We start from the raw sequence: 19,468 nt of genomic DNA on the forward strand, positions 1-19,468 counted from the left end.
GATGCCCTCGCAGGGCACACAAAATCGGCGGCCGAGGCCGGCGCTGCTGCTGCTGCGCAAGATTCCGGTGACCTGCTCGGGAGGCCAGCTGCTCAGCGCTCCGGAGAGGACCGCTCACTCGCTTCATGCACGGGAAGCGCTCGGGCCAAGCTCGGGAGCCGCGGTCAGGCCAGGCCAGCCAAGCCAGGCGAAGAGCCGCAGCCTTGGCACAGGCGAAGGGCCGGCCTTGGAATCGCCGTGGCTGCTGGCAGATGGGGCGGCCCACAGGCGCTTCCAGGTTCCTGTTCTCGGCTCGCCCGCCCGCCCGCCCGGGGGGCGCTTCCTCCTTTCGGGCAAGCGGGCAGGGGGCCCAAAGAAGGCCCGCCTCTCCTGCTCGCTGCTGCAGTCGGGAGTGACGGCATCCGGGGGCGCCCGCCCGCTTCCCTGCCTGCCTTTTCGCCTGCGCTCTCGGTGCCCCTCGTCGGGAGGAGGAGCCGTGGAGGGCCGCCCCCTCTCCGGTCCGTCCGGCGGTTCCTGGGAGTAAACAAGCGCTGCGCCTCCGCCTCCTGCTGCTGCCCGCGGGGCGGGGGCTCCTCCGGGCTGGGCTTCCCGGTCCTTCCCTCCCGTCTAGGTGACGCTGCTCCTGCCGCCGCCCATAAAGGGTCCAGACGGGGCGGGCGGGCGCTGCCAGACGCAGGAGTCCTTCGGAAGAAAGGAGCAGCCGGCGGCCCGGTAAGGCAGCGGCCGGTGTTTCGGGCAGGGGCCTGGGGTGGGGGAAGCGAGCTATCTAGCAGTCGGTTCGTCCGCCCTGTTGCTGCTGCTGCCCGTCCCCCTGGAGGCGACGGGACGGGGTTTTTCTCGCTCGACCCGCCTGGGCCCTTCCCGAGGGAAGCTTCCCCGACGGCCCTGACTGGAGAAGGGCTCGGCCAGGTCTTTCCCGACGGCGCGGCCGTGACGCTTGAAGCCGAGTAGTCTGAGGTCCCCGGGAGGCGGCGCAGGTGGCGCTTGGCCCTTGCCGGCCTCCCCGAGCAATGCCCCCTCGAGGCATGGCACATTCCCGAGGCCGTCTTCAGCCGGGCCTGTCGGCGGCAGGAACCCCCAAGGGCAACCTCCCCTCTTTGGCGTGGCTTGTTTTCCTCCCTCGCCGGCTCCTCCGGCTTTCCGTCTTTAACCGCGGCGAGGGGAGGCGTGAGTCACCCTGCCTGCCAGACGAGCCTGGGCGGCCAGCTGCGCTGCGCTGGGGGGCCAGGCAGAAGTCGGCGTGGACGTGGCCTTCCCGACGGAAGCGACGGCCCGGCTGCCCCGAGAAAGTTCCCCCGGACCACTTCCCCACCCCCTATGAAACGGGAGAAGGGTCCCACGGATTGGACCCCCATTTAATAAGCAGAGAGAAGTGGGTTGCCAATATCTTGGGGTACCATACGGGGGACCTGGCTACTCTGGAGTTGTCCTAGGGTGGGAGGGAGGGATACAAGGCCACCGCTTAGCTTCCACCGGGAAGGTGGGGATGGCAGCTGCCGGCTGAGCTGGCGAGGCTGACTGCTTTCTGTCCAGCTGCACTGTCCTCCCGCTTCTAAGGAAATGAGTCGATGCTGTCATAGTCCTCGTCACTTCTGGGTGCTCTTTTCCCCAGCCCTTCCCTCTGTAGGTGTGTTGTCGCAAGAGCGCCTGGATTCTGCCTGCTTGCAGTCTCCCTGGGGCTAGAAGGCTCAGCTGATGTTCCAGGGGCAAGCTGGTGTGTGTGGGTCTGTGTCTTCAGGGGAATCTGAGTGTGCTGGAGGCTGAGGCGGAGTGGGAGGGATTTAGCCAGGTGTACCTGAGTCTGCCTGGAGAAGCTCTCCAACTGGCTCTGAAGGGAAGATGTCAACCGTTCTCCCACCCCAGTGCTCTTTCTTCAGCTGCCTGTGGACACAGCGTGGTTGTTGGGCCTCTGGTCTTCTGCCCAGTTTGTTGCTGTGCCCAAAGAGGTCACAGGATGAAAGTCCCTAAGCCACTTTCTCTCTGGGTCATGGTATGAGGCTTTGGCCTCCACAGTCACTTACAGACTTCTTGTTAAGACCGTTTTCATGGAAGACAATTTTACTCGGCTACAAGTGATCGCCAAAGAAGATGAGGCTTTTGTGGTGTGTCATGAGTTTGGGTTTGCATACCTCTAAGGGTTAACTCACTTCCCTTCCTGCTGTAAAAGACACTCTTCTGTTGCCTGGGGATGGAAACTCCTCTGGTTTTCCATTCAGACAGACTCTTCCATCTCCTCCTGCCTGGTCTGGCATGCAGCTGCCACTCCCTCTCCTCTTTATGGCATTTCAAAACTTCCTGGCATTGAACCACAGGAGCTGCTTCTGTTCCCCTATCCCTCTGGGCCCCTCAAAGGAATAAGCTTGTTCCCATAGAGCGAGGCATGCAGGGCAACATCTGTGTCCCTCCTCTTAGCCATATGGGAGTTGTTTAGCAGTGTCTTGAGGGCCCCTCGTTTTGCAGCATTGTCTCAATGAACAAGTGTTATTGTCAGGATTTTAGAAGTGGCAGAGCGGCCCTGGCCACAGACCGACCTAGAAAGGCCAGGTCATAAAAGGACCCAGGAGCACATCTGATGGCACAGGGTGTATGTGTTAGGAACTGGGTGCCATCTGCGGGGAGCGGCCAAGCCTGCTTGAGACCGTGATCTCAGGGGACTGGATTCTCCTTCAGGGGCAGACCAGCTGCTGTGCCTGCAGAATCTCCTGGGTTCAGTTCCCAGCAGCATCTCCAAAGAGCAGGAGCAGGTGGCCAGTGCTGTTGGGAAAGACCGTCCTCTATGCCTGAGACCCTGCCCATTGGAGGAAGCCATATTGAGCTAGGCGGACCAAAGGCTTGACTCTGGTGGTGGCAGCGGCAGCAGCAGCTTCATAACTGGTAGTACAGAAGCTCACCTCTGATCCGTCCCACCTTGGGTCACTCCTGGTCATGTATTGTTGGCATGAGGGTTTGGGTGACATGGAAGAGAGGAGACTCTGGCCTTGCAGAGAGCAAATGATCCTTCAGGTTCTGTTCCAAAGTCTAAGTTCCTTATTGCTAAGCCAACAATGGAGTGCTTTGTAGTCTTTGTCTGCCGCATGGCTGGCCTCACAGTGGTCCTGAGTCCCAGGTTCTTCTTGTTCTTCCGCCCACCTACCCTCTATCAAGTGTGCCTTTTTGATATTCCCCTGCTTTCTGTGTCCCTGGGAGGTGAGTGGAGCAATTTGCATTCTGCCTGCCTTGGTGCAGAAGGTTGACAGAGCAGCATAGGGAGGTGGAACTGGGTGACAGCCCAGGGCTAGATAGAGCTTTGAGTTTCCCCAAGTGTTGCAGGAGGGATTCTGAGGAAGTAATTTGTGGGCCTTGTTGGTGCCTGCCCATCTCTGCAAACTTGTTGACCTCTGTTTATCTTGTGTCTCCATAAGCCCCACCTCTGCCTTCCCAGTAGCTTTCCAAAGAAGTGTGGGAAATGTGGAACTGCAAATTTCCACATTCTGCAAGTATCTGCTTAAGATATTTTATACCCCTTCAATTAAAAATAATCATCCCAGGACAGTTCACAGTTGCCGATAACCATATGCAAATACAGTTTGCCAAAGTCCAATTGCACATTCTTCGCCCCCTCATAGAATTCTAGAGCCTCTGATTAGAGGAGGGTTAAGCTGCCTCAGCAATGGGTGTGGGGGGCTGATCCCTTCTTGGCTGCTCAAGAACCCGGCCTTGAAACTTTCCCTAAAATGTCTTTTGAGCCAAGCGTGGCTTCCTTGGGTCACTCCCAGGTAGTTCAGCTGCAGCCCAGCCTCTCTCTTCGCTCAAGGCCTGTGAAGTAGGCAGGGGAGCTCTTTTTGTCAGTTTGCCCCCGGGGCCAGCCTGGCCCAGGAGCCTCCCACTGGAGTTTTCAGCCCTGCTAGGCCACCCAAGTGGATGAGGGCCTGTTTGGCCAAAAGAGCCCTGGACGTTCCCCGCCCCTCCTGAACAAGCAGCCTCTTCAGCTCTTGGGAGCAGGGCCCTTGTCCTGGGGAGGGTTAAGGGAGGGGAGGAGGACGAGGCTCCTGATGGTCATTGGGGGGCAAAGAGCTCTGGGAAGTGATCTCAGCATGCTGGGTGCAGGAACAGCTTACTTGCCACACTTCTCTGCATTCTGGGGTGTGGGACATCAAGCCTGTGCTGAGGTGCCCATGAGCAGGTCTGTGTGTGGCTCCTCCTCATCATCCTGGCCTTTTGCTAGTCTCTGTCCAGGATCTGAATCTCTCCTTTTCTCTCCCCAGGTGCTGCACAGGTGACACCCTCGAGGTTTGCCTCCTGCTCTCCCTCTCCTGACCGCTAGCCCTGATGCTGCCTCGGACTGACTGGGGCCTTGCTGGGCGGCAGAGTGAGGGCCTGCTTTGAGGTGCTCCCTGGGCTCCCCCCTTTCCCGGCTTTCATGGATCTGAAGCCACCCTGGCTGCTGTTGTTGTGGACTCTGATTGGGGCCCTAGCTCTCCTGGCCAGTGAAGTGCTTGGCCAGCACGTCTACACCAACACCTGGGCCGTTCTAGTCCCTGCTGGGCCACAGGAAGCGGAGCGGCTGGCCAAGAAGCATGGATTCCTCAACTTGGGCCCGGTGAGTGATGCCTGCAGCCTCCCTGGAGCTAATGCAACCCCAGACCTGAAGGGAAGCTGAAATGGGCTAAGGGAGGGAGGGAGCAGCCCTTGAAGGAGTAAAGAAGGCTTGGAAGGAGTAAAGAAGAAGGCCAGGTGTGGTGCTCCTGCCTTTAGAAGGGAGATATTTAAGCCATGAAACAAATGCTGAAGCTAAGAGCCTTGCTGGGTTTGAGGCAGATCTGCTGCTCTCCTCATTGCAGGGGTCTGGGGGAGGGGCTCCTTTCCATGCATGGAGGCACTGAGAGGTGCTAACAATAGAGGCAGGGTGCTTGGCTGTGGTGGGCGAGCTGGAAACTCCACCTGGGAAAGTCTGTTGGGTGTTCAGAGCTAGCTGAGATTGGGATGAGGAACCAATGTTTGCCCAGGTGGGATTGGCCAGTGACTATGGTGTCATATGACTGGTTTTCCTTCTCCTACAACCTATAGTTCAATTTGCTTTCAGGAGTTGCATTGAGTTTTTTGTAGGCCTTTGGCAGAATATTTTCATGTGCTCTGCAGTGGGGCTGGCTGTGGTGGGTGGGAGGTGTTGCTTGATGTGCTGAAGGTGGAATGTGGTTCCAGTGGCAGCAGGCTGCTCTACCTTTTTCCTTGTCCTTTCTAGTTGAATGTGCTTCAGTTAAACTCCCTACAGGTGGAAAGGTGACGTTTGTGCGCCTTACAAAAGGGCATTTGTTGCTGCCTCTTGAAAAGTGACTTTTTGCGGGTGGCTGGTTGGCTCGCTTTGCCCCAGGAGCCTCGTATCTTGGAGGTGATGGTGGGCCCAGCTGCCCTATGTTGACGCACGACTAATGCAAGCTTTGCTTGGCATCAGACATGGAGTTGCCAGTTGCATCATCTTCTGGGCAGATTTGGAAAGGTCAAAAGCACAGCCTGCCCCCTGAGGCTGTTTGTACTTCACCTGCATGTGGGATCGGACACTGTGTGCCCTGGGGGTGTTTGCCTACCTTGAGGCCACCCCTTGTTCTCATCCGGTGGGATTTCATGCCACGCTGTTTCCTGCCCTGCAACTCTTGAATCATTTCACCCTTGACTGGAGTGGGAAGACGTGGCATTGACCAGCATTGACAAAGCATATGAGATTGAACGGGGCTGATGAGCTTCACTGAAGCCCACCTAAGGCAGGGCTGACTGCAGGGTGGGACTGGCACTCGGGATGGATTGGATCTCTTGCTCCAGGGGGAGATGAGTCCAGCTCTTTTGCGGCTGGCTCTGTTGAAAGCACTTGACATGTTGACAGGGAGGTGCAGCACCCCATTCCCACTTCCTCTTCTGTTCATATGGCTGCCTTAGAGGGAGGCTCAGAGGCTTCTTCACTTGCTGAGCTCACCAGCTGCTTTAGGGCTCACCCAGACTTCCTTCTGCACCACACTTTCCTGCCACAGGCCTGCACTTTCTAGGTCCGTGTCCAAGTGATTTTATATACAATATATGTGTTGCCGCTACCCTTGGAAAAACCGCTGAATTGGAGCAAAAGGGAATCCGTGGAAAAACTGATTACCATTTGTTCCAATTCAACAGTAAACTGTGTGTTTTCCCAGGGGAAGTGGTGAAACACACTCAAAAAACCACATGGACCTAGAAAGTGTGGACCTGTGCCTAGAAAACATGGCACAGTCTTGATGAGCCCTGACTCCAGAGTAAAGCTTGGTTGGGGGGCAGGACAGGGGCTTGGCCTGCTAGAGCATCTTCGGGGGACAAAACAAGCTGTTTCTTTGGAGCTAAGAACGTAAGAAGAACCTGCTGGATCTAGCCAAATGGGGCCCATCTATTTCAGTTTTCTGTTCTCGCAGTGAACAGTGAACATCCTGCAATCAGGTGCCCCTTCTGGGAAACTTGCAAGCAGGACCTGAGCACATGGGCAACTCTCTCCTCCTGTGGTTTCCAACTGTGGAGGCAGAGCATAGCCATCCTGCTAGTAGTCATTGATTTCCCTCTCATCCTTGAATTTGCCCAATCCTTTTTTAAAGCCATCCAAGTTGATGGTCATCACTGCATCTTGTGGCTATGAGTTCCATAGTTAAATTTCGTGAAGAATGACTTTATCAGTCTTGAACATTCCAACAGTCAGCTTTATTGGATGTCCATGCATGAGTTCTAGGTGCTGGCGGATGTGGGTGCTGGCGGACGACATGGCAACAGAGTCTTCCGTTCCGGGTGCTGAGCTTCTGCAGAGCATCCTGCCCTTCCAGTCCTGGTCAGACCCTGAGAGCCTAGTGAGGGGAGGTGCTGTGCAGCAGGCTGGGGCTCAGGCTCAGTTGGGCTGGGGTGGAGGGGTAGAATACTCTGCAGAAGACCCAAGACCCCTGGGGCAGGGGGCACATGGAGGAGGTAGTTATGCAGAAGTGGGCTCTCTCTGCCACTGGGCCTTTGATTCTGGAGGCAGGAAAGAAGCTGTTCAGTGAAATTCCTTTTGTTCATCTGTGAGGAATGTTTTGCCCCTGGCACAACTGGAATGGACCAGGGCTCAGTCCTGCACAGCCTAAGGTCCAGGACTGGAGCTAAGGAGTGGGGTGTCAGTCCTCTGTGGGTCATGCTTCTTTCTTCCTTCCTGCCCTGGCCTGTGCCGCTGTACCCCCTAAGTGCCCGTTGTGGCTCCTGGCTCCTTCCTAGGGCAGGCTGAGCAGGTTTGTGGTGCTGGCACCTGTGGGCAGCAGCCAAGGCAAGAGGCCCTGCGAAGGGGAATCCTGTTTGTTTTGGGGAAAATAGGGCAGGGAGCCAGGGCCTGGTGCACAGCCAGGCGTGGGGCAGGCAACAACTAGCTCGGGGTTCTGAGGCACTCCCAGGAAGAAGGCAAAGGGATCTGGGAAGAGGGGAGTCCCTTCCTTGAAGACCTGGGGCCGGCCCCAGCTGCCCAGTTGAGGGCTTGTGCTGCATTCAGCAAGGGGCAGGGGGACCAGAAGAGCCTCTCCTTGCTAAGGCTGGAGCCCCCAGGGTGGGGCAACTCCCTCTCCTCTCTGCCTGGCAGTGACGCTCTGTCTGCGAATTGCCCCCACCGCTGGCACAGTGCCAATTCTCGGGGCAGGAGCTGGTGTCCCCTTACACTTAAGCCCTTGTTTCCATGGCAAAATGCCCTGCAATTCTCTTCAGCTGTCTTCTGGGGAGGGGGGAATTGCACGACCCCTTTTTTTGCAGTTGAGCGTTAGGAGTGGAGGCTTCAGCCCCTGGAATGTACAGGCTGAAAGTCTCCTGGGAGGAGCCTCTGGTGAAGGGGTCTGTTGGGGCCAGGGGCTGCTGTTGGGCTGTGGACGCTGATAAATACTCCTATACCCCTCTTTCTCCAAGCAGAGACAATTCAGCGGTGGTCGTGGAGTTCCCTCTTTTCATCCTCACAGCAACCTTGTGAGGTTGGCTAGGCTAAAAGGGACTTCCTCTGTGAGCCTTGCAACCAAGAAGAGAATAGGGCAAGAGGGGTCAACTACAACTGCTGTGGGACCTCCATGCCTGCTTCCTTCCTTCCCTTGAGCTTCCTCTTCGCAGAGGGCAACCCTTTTGACCTGCCGGCATACCCTATCCTCCTGCCTTTGCCTTCAGTGGTGCTCTGTGCCCTGCTAAGAGTGTGGGTGCGGGAAATGAGAGGGGACATTCAGAAATTGTCGCCTGGGAGGCTGCACACTGGACGCTGGAAGGGAGTAGGAGCCCGTCGCTGGCAAGGTTTAGGTGGGGGTCCCTCAAGTGTCTGTTTGGCATAGCTCTTCCCCCCCCCCACCGTGCCATCTCTAAGGAGGCCAGCAAGCTGCCCTTTTCCTCCCTCCTCCTCTCTGCCACTTGGGCCCAGCGCCACGAGGTCACTTGAGGAGCTGCTGCTCTCGCCCTGCCCTTCTTTTGAGGGGTTTGTTTAAAGATTAGAGATTTACATCAGAATCTTCTTAGCATCTTAGCCAGGCCCTGCAGGCAGCATGTGGGGAAGGAGAAGGAGCCAGCTGGTGGCCCTCATGGGGATGAGCGGTGGGGAGAGGAGCTCCTGGATTTGGCCTCTCCTCCCTCCCCTCCCTGTAACTGGGTGCCAGCATGTGGGGCTATACTGGCCCATGGGGAGCCTTCCCTGGATGGGACCTCTGCCTTGTGCTATCACGGGCCGCCCTGCTTGGACCAACACATGGGAGATTTTTTGTCTCATTCATTCCTCCTTTCTCCCCCACCCTAGATTGTTGGAGACTATTACCACTTTCATCACCGAGGGGTGGCCAAGCGTTCCCTCTCCCCACACCGGTCCCACCACAGCTATCTGGGCAGAGAGCCACAGGTGAGTCCACAGAAACAGGGAACCTGTTGCAAGTGAGAGGCAGTCACCATGGGGGTGCTACAGAGCACAGAAGCCCTGGTTCTGGTCAATGCAGGCCTGATTCACTGGAGGGCTTTGGCGCCCACTTCTCCTGGAGACAGCTGGGGTTGGCTCCTGCTTGAGGCTTTTGGCTGAGCTCTCACAGTGGAGAGAGCAGAGGGGTTTTCTGCCTCCAGCTTGCCTCGACTGGGCACTTTTGTGCTCTGCACATGGCCTGGGGCCGGTTCTGGGATAGGCTGTGGAGGGTGTCTAATCAGGCTGGTTTTAAACCAGATGGGCCTGATATCCTGGTTCCATTTTGGGCTGCAGAAGAAAGCCCAGAGGATTAGCAGCCTGTCTGGGCCACCGCCTCCCCTGCAATTCTGGCTCTTCATTACCCATCCCTTCCTCCAAGGTGTCTCCTGCCACATCACCTTTACAACAATCCTGGGAGGCAGGCTGGGCAATACAGCAACTGGCCCAAGGCCAGCCAGTGAGCCTCATGCCTGGGGATGTGAACTGAATCCTAGCCTGACACTGCAATAACTGCAATGGCACTACATTGCTGCCAGTCAGTGCAGACGACGCTGAGCTAGGTGGGCCAGTTGGCCAAGAAAGAGATGAGAGGGTAGAGCCCACCCTGCCAGGCATTTTGGTGGCTGCCTGAGTCCTTCTGGTCTCCCTATGGGTGGCAATAGGGGAAGGGATGGGTCTGGGTCCCCTCCACATTTGGCCAAGGATGTCCCTGGCCTGACTGACCCTGGTCCTCCTGGGCGTTGTGGGCTTCGAGAGTCCACTTTGTGTGTGGCTGAACTGAGATTCACTCCTGCGGGTGCCAAGATCTTTTTTCAAAGCATCCTGTCATTCTTGCCAGCAACTGTGCCCCCGCCAACCACCTCCATGGGGACCTGGTTGCTCCTCACACCCAGGGGTGCACTTGGGAGGCTGCCCTTCAGTGCCTTTTCTACTTTTTGCCTCCCCAGGTGCACTGGCTGGAGCAGCAGGTGTCCAAGCGCCGGACAAAGCGGGACACCTTCCTGGAGCCCTCAGACCCCAAGTTCCCTCAGCAGTGGTACCTGGTAAGTGGGAAGGGAGGGGGGCGTGATGATGAAGGGAAGCAGAAGCCACCAGGCAACAGGCACTGGATTCTGCCCTCCCCAGGGCTGCTGCCAGCCATGCCCTTCCACCCACATGGTGGTTGGGCAAGGGCGCCCTGATGTGACTGCTAATCCCCTCCCACAGAGTTAATCACTCCCTCCCTGCCTGGAGGATTAGTGGCAGCCTGGGAACAAAGCCCCCTCCATGACTGAGCTCACAGGAGCTGCCACCGCCCCGGAACAGAATCTGCCCCAGCCCTTGGACTGCCAGGAAGTCCCAGAGGCCACTAAGGGGCACCATCCGGATCCTGTCCTAAAGAATGGGGCAACATCATTGCTGTTGTTGTTGCTAATTTATTTATTTCTTGCTCTTCACCCTAAGGTCCCAGGGCAGGTCATAGCATTAAAAACAATACAGGCAACTCTCAATTTACTTGTGTTCAGCAGGACTGCACATGCATGCATTGCACCAAACCTGGAAGTGACTTTTAAAACAGCAAAAATGGGCCCTGAGAGAGCCCAGAAAGAGTGCCCAGGAATCCCACAAGCCTTTGCAAGTGCAATCCCACAAGCCTTTGCACTGACCTTTGAGGCCTATGGAGGGTTTGAATTTGAGAAAGGAGGTTTGGAGGGAGTGATTGTGGTGGACTTTGGTGGTCTGGTAAGTGGTGCTGGTTTTTCAAGGGTTTCCATAGATTTAAAGCAGTGTTTCCCAAACTTGGGTCTCCAGCTGTTTTTTCAGACTACAATTCCCATCATCCCTAACCACTGGCCTAGCTAGCTAGGGATGATGAGAGTTGTAGTCCAAAAACAGATGGAGATCCAAGTGTGGGAAACACTGGTTTAGAGGGGGTTTGCAGGCATTTCCAATGGTGTTTCAAGTATATGTGATTTCACTGATACGGGCAGTGCCTCGGAACATAATCCCCACGTAAATTGGGAGTTGCCTGCATTACAAATAATTTAAAACAACTTCCCACCATAAGAGTTAGAAGCCAGAGGAAAGAGGTGTGTCTTCAACATTCCCCAGAAGCTGTGCAATGAAAGTGTCAGGTGCACCTCTTTGTGGAGGGAGTTCCACAGCTTTTAGGGGCCACCACAGAGAAGGCTCTCTCCCAGCACGTTCTCATTGTACCAGTGGTTTTCCCCCAAAGCTGGGGGTCTTGCACGGTCGAAACTGGGGACTTGTTAGGCATTGAAGGAGGTGTTGTTGCAGAGCAGATTCTCCCCATCCCTCCTCTCCACTGTAGAGTCCTCTTTGCTTAGCATAGAATAGTGGGGTCAAGAGGCTGGAGCTGGCATTCTCCTGCCCCAATGAATATGTGGGGCTTGATCCTGCCACTTTCCAGGAAAACGGGAGGGGGTAGTGAAGGGAGCAGCAGCCAGCATTCCCCAATGCTCAGCTACAGATTCTTCCTTAAAGACTTAGCTGTAATTCCTGCATGGCAGGGGGTTGGACTAGATGACCCTTGGAGTCCTTTCCAACTCTGCAGTTCTATGATTCTATGAGCCAGGCATCTGGGGTCTAGTTAGAGATGGTTTCCTCCACCCCACCCCCTGTGTGACGAAACATGACTCTGTAGCCTTTAGAGTTGCCCTACTGGCTGTGCTGACTGGCCTTCTGCTCCCCCCACCTTTCTCCCTTTGCCCCCCAGTCCAATGGGAACCAGCGAGACCTGAATGTGCGGGAGGCCTGGCAGCAGGGCTACACGGGGCGTGGCATCGTGATCTCCATCTTGGACGACGGCATTGAGAAGAACCACCCGGATCTGGAGGCCAACTACGTGAGTGGGATGTGAGCGGGCTCCATTGGCACATGCCGTGCCCGCTTTGTAGGGCTGGTAGAAGGGGCCGCGAGTCTTCCTGAGACAACCCCCTCCCACCCAAGCTGAGGCCACTTTTGCACGCAAGCTGAGGGAAGCTTTGTAGCAGTAACAAAATCCCAGAGTCCTCCTGAGCCCCATCAAGCCCTGCCTGTGATGGAATGAGCCCAAGCAAATTCAGCCTCTGGTTGTGGCCACTCACAGCACCGCTTTGCATCACACGTGGAACAGTGGTCCTTTCTGGACTCTTGGGGTCACATCTGGAGCTTTTGGAACTGGGAGTTTACTGCTGATGCAGAAAACGTGATTGTGGGGAGGCCAATTCCAGCGGGGAAAGAGGTGATGCTGGGCTCTTTCATTGCAATTCCTGCATCGCAGGTGGTTGGACTAGAGGGATCCCCCTGGATCCCTCCCAACTCTACAATACTGTAATTCTTTCTTCCTTCAGGATCCTGCCGCCAGCTTTGATGTGAACGATCAGGATTCAGACCCTCAGCCGCGTTACACCCAAATGAATGACAACAGGTGGGGAGCCTTTCCGGAGGGAGGTTGGGTAGGGATGGGAGATATTGGGTAGGGAAAGAGGAACACCAGTTCTGCTCAGTCCTGGAAGCTCAGTCGCTGGGGACACGTGGGCTGGGAATGGCACTGTGTAGAAGGAAAAGTGGATGGAGCTTCCTACCCCCTGGGAATGCTGCACTTCCCCCCTCTGTCCCCCTCCCTGCCTTTGCCCATTCGGACGTTGACTGTTGCTCAGCTGCACTGAGAGGGAGAGAAGTTTGGGTCAGGTTTGCTTGTCCCCTGCTCCCTGTTTTCTCCCCGTTCTAATGTATGGCCGCCAGTCCCTCCCCACCCAGCTCAAGTCAGACCCCCCTCTCTCCTTCTTACAGGCATGGTACTCGGTGTGCAGGCGAAGTAGCTGCCGTGGCAAACAATGGCATCTGTGGTGTAGGTGTTGCTTACAACGCCAAGATCGGAGGTGAGGAGGGCATCGTCTCCGCCTTGGGCTCTGCTCCTCATCCAGCTTCTCACACTGGGTTAGCTGCCCAGAGGGAGCTTAAAATAATAAATTGTAGAGTTGGAAGGGACCTCAAGAGTCATCTAGTCCAACCCTCCTGCAAAGCAATAATAATAATAATAATAATAATAATAGTAATAATTTATTATTTATACCCCACCCATCTGGCTGAGTTTTCCCAGCCACTCTGGGCGGCTCCCAAATGAGTGTTAAAAACAATACAGCATTAGATATTAAAAACTTCCCTAAACGGGGCTGCCTTCAGATGTCTTTTAAAGGAACAGGAGGTCGTTCCCCTGTCAAACAGCTCTTATAGTCTCCTTTCTTGTCATTTGGATCCGTTAGTTTGGGTCCTACACTCTGGAGCATCACAGAATAAGCTTGCCCCATCCTCCATGTGGCAGCCCTTCAGATATTTGAAGGTGGCTCTCATATCACCCCTTCTCCAGGTGAAATATACCTAACTCCACCGTTCCCCATAAGGCTTGGCTTCCAGACCCTTGATCATCTCGGTCACCCTCTTAAGCACCTCTTCCAACTTGTCAATACCCTCCTTAAACTGTGATGCCCAGAACTGGGCACAGGACCCCAAGTGGGGCCTTGCCAAGGCTGACCAGAGCAGTGCCATTAGTGATGTTCATCTTTACCATCGTCTTAGGTGTCCGCATGCTGGATGGAGAGGTGACGGATGCTGTGGAGGCCCGCTCCCTGGGCCTCAACCCCAACCACATCCACATCTACAGCGCCAGTTGGGGCCCCGAGGACGACGGCAAGACGGTGGACGGCCCGGCCCGCTTGGCTGAAGAGGCCTTCTACCGGGGCGTCAGCCAGGTGAGCCTGTGGTCTGCAGCCAGGGGAGGAGGAAGGGTGGCTCTTGGGGTGAAATTGGGCTGCTGCCAGGCCTCCCACCTCTACCCCTAGTCTTGCCTCTGCCTGACTTGGTCCCCACCCCACCCCAGGGCCGCAACGGGCTGGGCTCCATCTTCGTCTGGGCTTCTGGGAATGGCGGGCGCGAGCACGACAGCTGCAACTGCGACGGCTACACCAACAGCATCTACACCCTCTCGATCAGCAGCACCACCCAGTACGGGAACGTGCCCTGGTACAGCGAGGCTTGCTCCTCCACCCTTGCCACCACCTACAGCAGCGGCAGCCAGAACGAGAAGCAGATTGTGAGTCTCCATCGAGCCTGACGGGGGGCTGGGGTTTGGGTGCAGGCTTTGGGTCACAACCTGGCAATCACCCTGTACCTCCTCCTCCTTCTCCCCAGGTGACTACAGACCTGAGGCAGAAGTGCACCGAGTCCCACACGGGCACCTCCGCCTCTGCCCCATTGGCGGCTGGGATCATTGCCCTGGCGCTGGAAGCAAAGTAAGGGGGCTGGGAGGGAGGGGAGAAGGGCTTGTGGGGGTGCTGCTTTGGTCCCTGATGGAGATGAGGGCTTTGGCACCCTTGCCCTCTCCGGTGAGACACGGCTGCTCCTTCTCCACAGCAAGAACCTGACCTGGCGCGATATGCAGCACCTGGTTGTGCAGACCTCCAAGCCCGCCCACCTTAACACCAACGACTGGGCCACCAACGGGGTGGGACGCAAAGGTAAGCAGGCGCCTGCCAAGGACATGCCACTCTGGGGTGGTGGCAGGCTGCAGGGGCAGGTCCTGAGCCTCTCTCACACCCTTCTTCCTCCCTCTGCTTGCAGTCAGCCACTCGTACGGCTACGGACTCCTGGATGCCGGCGCCATGGTGACTCTGGCCAGGAACTGGACTTCGGTGGGGCCTCAGCGGAAGTGTGTCCTGGACATCCTCACCGAGCCAAAGTGCGTCCCCACAGTGGAGCGGGGAGGGGGTGGGTTTGGGGTCAGCCCCTCCTGAGGGCCATCCTGTATGTGGAAGGAGGGAGCACCAGTTACTGAGGGTGAAACGAGCTTGGGGCACCGGGCTCCTTGAGGACTAGACTATTGCATCATCTGTGTTTGAACATCGCACAATGTGTAGAAATCCTAAGGAGCATCTGATCTGAAACGGGCAGTGGCCTAGAGATCGGGGAAGGAGAGGTGACTGCAGCTTCCCTTGGCATGGACTGGAACTGGCTTGAAGCGGCTGGAGAGAGAGAGGGAGGGAGTGTCCGTCCGTCCACATGAACCAGACAGAGGAGGCTTTTCAAGGACAGGACAGAGCTGCCTTTCTCCAGGGTGTTTCTGCAGCGGGGGCTGCTCCCATCTCTTGCCCTCCCTCCAAACACTGCTGAGTGCCAAGGACTGGGCTGGAGTTTGCTTTTCAGGCTAATTCTGGATATTTTGCTGCTGGTGGACAACACCTTGTGGTCCTGTGGTGCTGGACCTCAGGGGATCAGAGGGTGCAGGGGGTGGGTCAGGGCTGAGGCTGGGTTGGTGGTCCTTGCTAGAGCAGGCCAGCCCCAGCATTTCTGCCCACTGCAATCCTTTTTTTTATCCAGAGTTCTGCCTTGCACAATCTGCCCTCTGAGGCTGCTGCTGGCTGGCAAAGCCTCCTCCGGCCAGGCTAGGGATCTCAGCTCCTGCGGGAAGGGTAGTGGCAGGGCTCTTGCTCCTTTCACATCCTGTTCCGGCCCTGACCATGGGTGCCTGTTGCCTCCTGCAGGGACATTGGGAAGCGCCTGGAGGTGCGGCAGAAAGTGGATGCCTGCCTGGGGAAGGCCAGCTACGTGGGGCAGCTGGAGCACGTCCAGGCCCGGCTCACCCTCTCCTACAACCGCCGGGGAGACCTAGCCATCCACCTTGTCAGTCCCATGGGAACCCGCTCCACCTTGCTGGCTGCCCGGTAAGCCCCCTGCCTTCCCTGGACCCACTCCCTTCTGGGAAGCTGCCTCTGCCCCCCAGTGCCTCTCACTTCTGTCCTCTCCCCAGGCCCCACGACTATTCGGCTGACGGCTTCAATGACTGGGCCTTCATGACGACGCATTCGTGGGACGAGGACCCCACGGGCGAGTGGGTGCTGGAGATTGAGAACACCAGTGAAGCCAACAATTTTGGTAACGGGGGAGAGGCACCTACTTCTCTACGCCCAGACCCACTTGTTGTGGCAAGAAAAATATTCCAACCGTCCAGTGCCCCCCTGCCCCTTGTCTCAATTCCCTCCAGTCCCCGTGACAGCCACCTGTCATTTCTCCACCCCCTCAGCTTCCTCTGCTCCTTGTCACATCAGCTGCAATTTGGTCTCCCTCCCGGGAGCGCTGCCTGACCTCCCCCCCCCCCGCTTACTGGGCCCAGCTGTGGGCATTCCCTCCCTCCCTCCCTGCCCCCCAACCCCAACAGCTGTTTAATTCCCTCTTGCTCTGTTTTAATTCCCTGTGACGGAAACCCCAGAAATGCGGGGGGAGGGCTTCCCCAGCTGCCATCCCTGCCTGTTTAAGTAAGAGGCTGCTGGCTGGACAGAAGGAGGGAGGGATGGGGATACTGTGCTGAGCTCCTGAATGTGGCCCCCTTCCCCACCTGTGGCCTCAGCAGCAGCGGTTCACTAACTTGGTTCCATAAGCTGATTCCCAGTGTCCCGCCCCCTATAAAAAGCATTACTCAGAATAGCAGTTTGCACCACCCCCTTAATGGTAGATCTTAACACAATAACATCCAAAACAATTAATTTCACCTTTATTCAAAATCCGATTAAAACTATTCAATTTAATTCCACAAAACAGATGACCTTGATCCAGCAATACCAGCTTTTCAGAGTCTGAAAGTCACCCCCTTGCCTCTTAGTGCCCCCCTCCCCCTGTAATCCCACCACTCAGTTTGGGAACTAGTGCTCCTCAGCGTTAGGCCCTTCTTGGGGGCTGTTGCGCAGCAGAGGGTGCCAGGCACAACTCCTTGACTGACAGGGAAGGGCTCTGGTGTGGGAGGAGGGCAGGTTGGGTGGCTCTGCCTCCTCCTCACACCTTCCTGCCCTTCCACCTGCAGGCACCCTCACCAAGTTCACGCTGGTTCTGTACGGGACGGCCACAGACCCCCCCAGCCTCTCCAACCAGTTTGAGAGCAGCGGCTGCAAGACCCTGACCAGCAGCCAGGCCTGCGTGGGTAAGTTTTGTTGTAGTTATTTGTTTCATTGCATCCATATCCTACCAGTTTCTCCAAGGAGCTCAAGGTGGCGCCACAGTCTTTCCCTTCCAACAACAACCCTGTGAGGTCGAGAGACAGTGAATGACCCAAGGTCACCCAGGGAACTTCACAGCTGAGCAGGGATTTGAGCCCCGGTCTCTTAGGGCATAGTCCAACCACTAGACCTCCACTGGCTCCCAAACCTGCTCCACTCAAAAAGCCTATGCTGGAGCCCTGCTGTGAATAACAACTACAACAACAATAACAACAACAATTATTTTATTTTTATTATTTATACCCCGCCCATCTGGCTGGGTTTCCCCAGCCACTCTGCATCGCTCACAGCATATCTAAAAACATAAAACATCAAGTGTTAAAAACCTCCCGATATAGGGCTGCCTTCAGGTGTCTTCTGAAATTTGTGTAATTATTTATCTCCTTGTCATCTGAAGGAAGGCATTCCACAGGGAGGGCGCCACTATCGAGAAGGCCCTCTGCGGTTGCCACCAGGGTTCCTCCCACTAGGCACTGCTCTGAGTGATTGGGGTACAGAGGGCAGCTTTCATAAACTGTCCAATGTGTTTGGTGCAAATGGGAACCATGCCATCTTCTGCCCATGTCCCTGGGCAAAGGGGGCCCCCACAGAGGGGGCAGTGTGGATAGGAGACCCCACACCCTCTCTCCACCACACATAAGGGGCGGACCTTGCTCCTTGGCGCTGCCTGAATGCCTTTTCTTCCAGAGCTTGGAGGCCTGACCACTTCTCTTGCCCCCTCTCCTCTTGCAGTGTGCGAAGAGGGCTTCTACCTCCACCAGAAGAGCTGCCTCAAAACGTGCCCCCCTGCCTTTGCGCCGGGCACTGTGGCCCCCCCTCTGGAGAACATCCTGGAGCCCCAGCTGAGCTCCCGCCTCTGCGTGCCCTGCCACCCGTCCTGCGCCACCTGCTTGGGCCCGGAAGCCACCCAGTGTCTGTCCTGCCCGGCCCATGCCCACTACAACAGCCAGGAGCAGACGTGCTCCCACCAGACCCAGAGCAGCCGGGCCTCACCCACCCTCCTCAGGGAGGGCGTGCAGGTTGCCGGCGGCCCCTCCCGCTTGCCCGTGGTGGTGGCCATCCTGAGCTGTGCCTTCATCGTCCTGGTCTTCGTCCTGGTCTTCCTGGTGCTGCAGCTGCGCTCCGGGCTGTGCCTGCGCGGGGTCAAGGTGTATTCGCTGGAGAGCGGAGGCATCATCGCCTACAAGGGGCTGCCTTCGGACGCCTGGCAGGAGGGGCCTGAGGAAGAGGAGGATGGCGAGAGGACTGCCTTCATCAGAGACCAAAGCACCCTTTGATGAGCCTGCAGCCCCCGGCGCATCAGGGGCAGGACCAGGGGCCAGAGGCTCTCTCACCCCCCCATGGCTGGGTGGGGACCTTGGACAGAGGCACTCTGCGTGTGGGCCAGGATACTGCTGGAGGACAAGGCGCCCAGGCACCCTAGGCACTGGTTTTAACTCGCCAAAGTGATTTTTTAAAAGACTGAACCAGTTTCTCTGCCTGCCTCTGCTGTGGTTGGAGGGGCATCTGCACGGGGCTGCCTTCCTCGCTTCTTGGGGAGGGGCAGGAAAAGCCCCCTCAAGCCTTTGTCTCCAGGCAGGGGCATGGCTGAGAGTGCCCCGTCCAATGCGGGGCGGAGGGGGGGTTAAAGTGGCACAGGCCCCCAGCTCCGTCGCCTTCTTTCTGCCCTGCCAGCAGCAATAAGAGCCTGACTCCTCCTCTCCTGCTCCGTTCCGTGCCCTTCCCACTGATCCGCGGAGCTTGTGCCACCGTTTGGGGCCTCTTCCTTGTGCAGCCGGCCACCTGCCTACCCATGCCTTGGTAGACTGGGAGGTGAGCTGGGCTCCTCCTCCTCCCCTTCCCCTGCCCCCACCCGTGACAGTTGGGGCTGAGATGGACGATTGATGCCATGGGTGCGTCTCTTCAACCCAAGGCAGGCGGCTCCGCCCTCCCCCCCTGCCGGAGCAGGAATTCCTCTGGGGCCACGGGGAGGGGGCCTGGGGGCGGCGGCTGCTGCTTGACCACTGAGCTGTGCCCAGCCCCTCCCTGGATCTGCCCAAAGTCACTGGAGCTTCCATCTTTCCTCATGTGCCTTGTTCCCCCTCCTCCTCTTCTTCTTCTTCCTCCTTGATGACAATCTGTTGCTGGTCCTGGGGTTGCACTGCCCGCCTCGCCTGCCTCTCTCCCTCCGGGTCTGTTCCCTGCTCTCTGCTGCTGGCGGAGGTGGAGGCTGTGCAGTTGTGGGCAGGGGAAAGAACGGGCTGCCCAGGACTCGTTTTCTATCATAACTTTTTTGGTGCACAAATAATTTCTTGTAATTTAAACAAGGAGCCAATTCCTGTGGCCAGTTGTTTTGTTTTTTTAATTTAATGGATGTGGATATAACGCTAGAGAGATTAAAGTTTATTAAATGTTGGAACTATGCAAACTTGCTGTGTCCTGCTGTGTTCTCTAGACAGAGCTTTTGTGTTGGTGGGTTGCAGGTGCCTGGCCACAGACACAGGCTTGCCTCACACCTCCCAGGCTGCTAACAGGCCGCCTCTGG

At 56.8% G+C, this 19,468-nt stretch overlaps 1 protein-coding gene across 1 annotated transcript; it reads left to right on the forward strand.

Moving 5' to 3' along the window:
- Window positions 1–313: 313 nt before the first annotated feature.
- Window positions 314–19,351, forward strand: FURIN (furin, paired basic amino acid cleaving enzyme). The gene is made up of 16 exons (XM_081888129.1): window positions 314–711; window positions 4,245–4,579; window positions 8,765–8,863; window positions 9,865–9,960; window positions 11,634–11,762; window positions 12,250–12,326; window positions 12,692–12,780; window positions 13,478–13,650; window positions 13,779–13,991; window positions 14,090–14,190; window positions 14,312–14,415; window positions 14,519–14,636; window positions 15,439–15,618; window positions 15,705–15,829; window positions 16,752–16,868; window positions 17,677–19,351. The coding sequence occupies exons 2-16, from the start codon at window positions 4,400–4,402 to the stop codon at window positions 18,219–18,221; spliced, it is 2,346 nt and encodes a 781-aa protein (XP_081744255.1). The 5' UTR covers window positions 314–711; window positions 4,245–4,399; the 3' UTR covers window positions 18,222–19,351.
- The last annotated feature ends 117 nt before the right edge of the window (window positions 19,352–19,468 follow it).

The sequence above is a fragment of the Podarcis melisellensis genome (assembly GCF_964234715.1).
Source record: "Podarcis melisellensis genome assembly, chromosome: 14".
Taxonomy (NCBI): Eukaryota; Metazoa; Chordata; class Lepidosauria; order Squamata; family Lacertidae; genus Podarcis; species Podarcis melisellensis.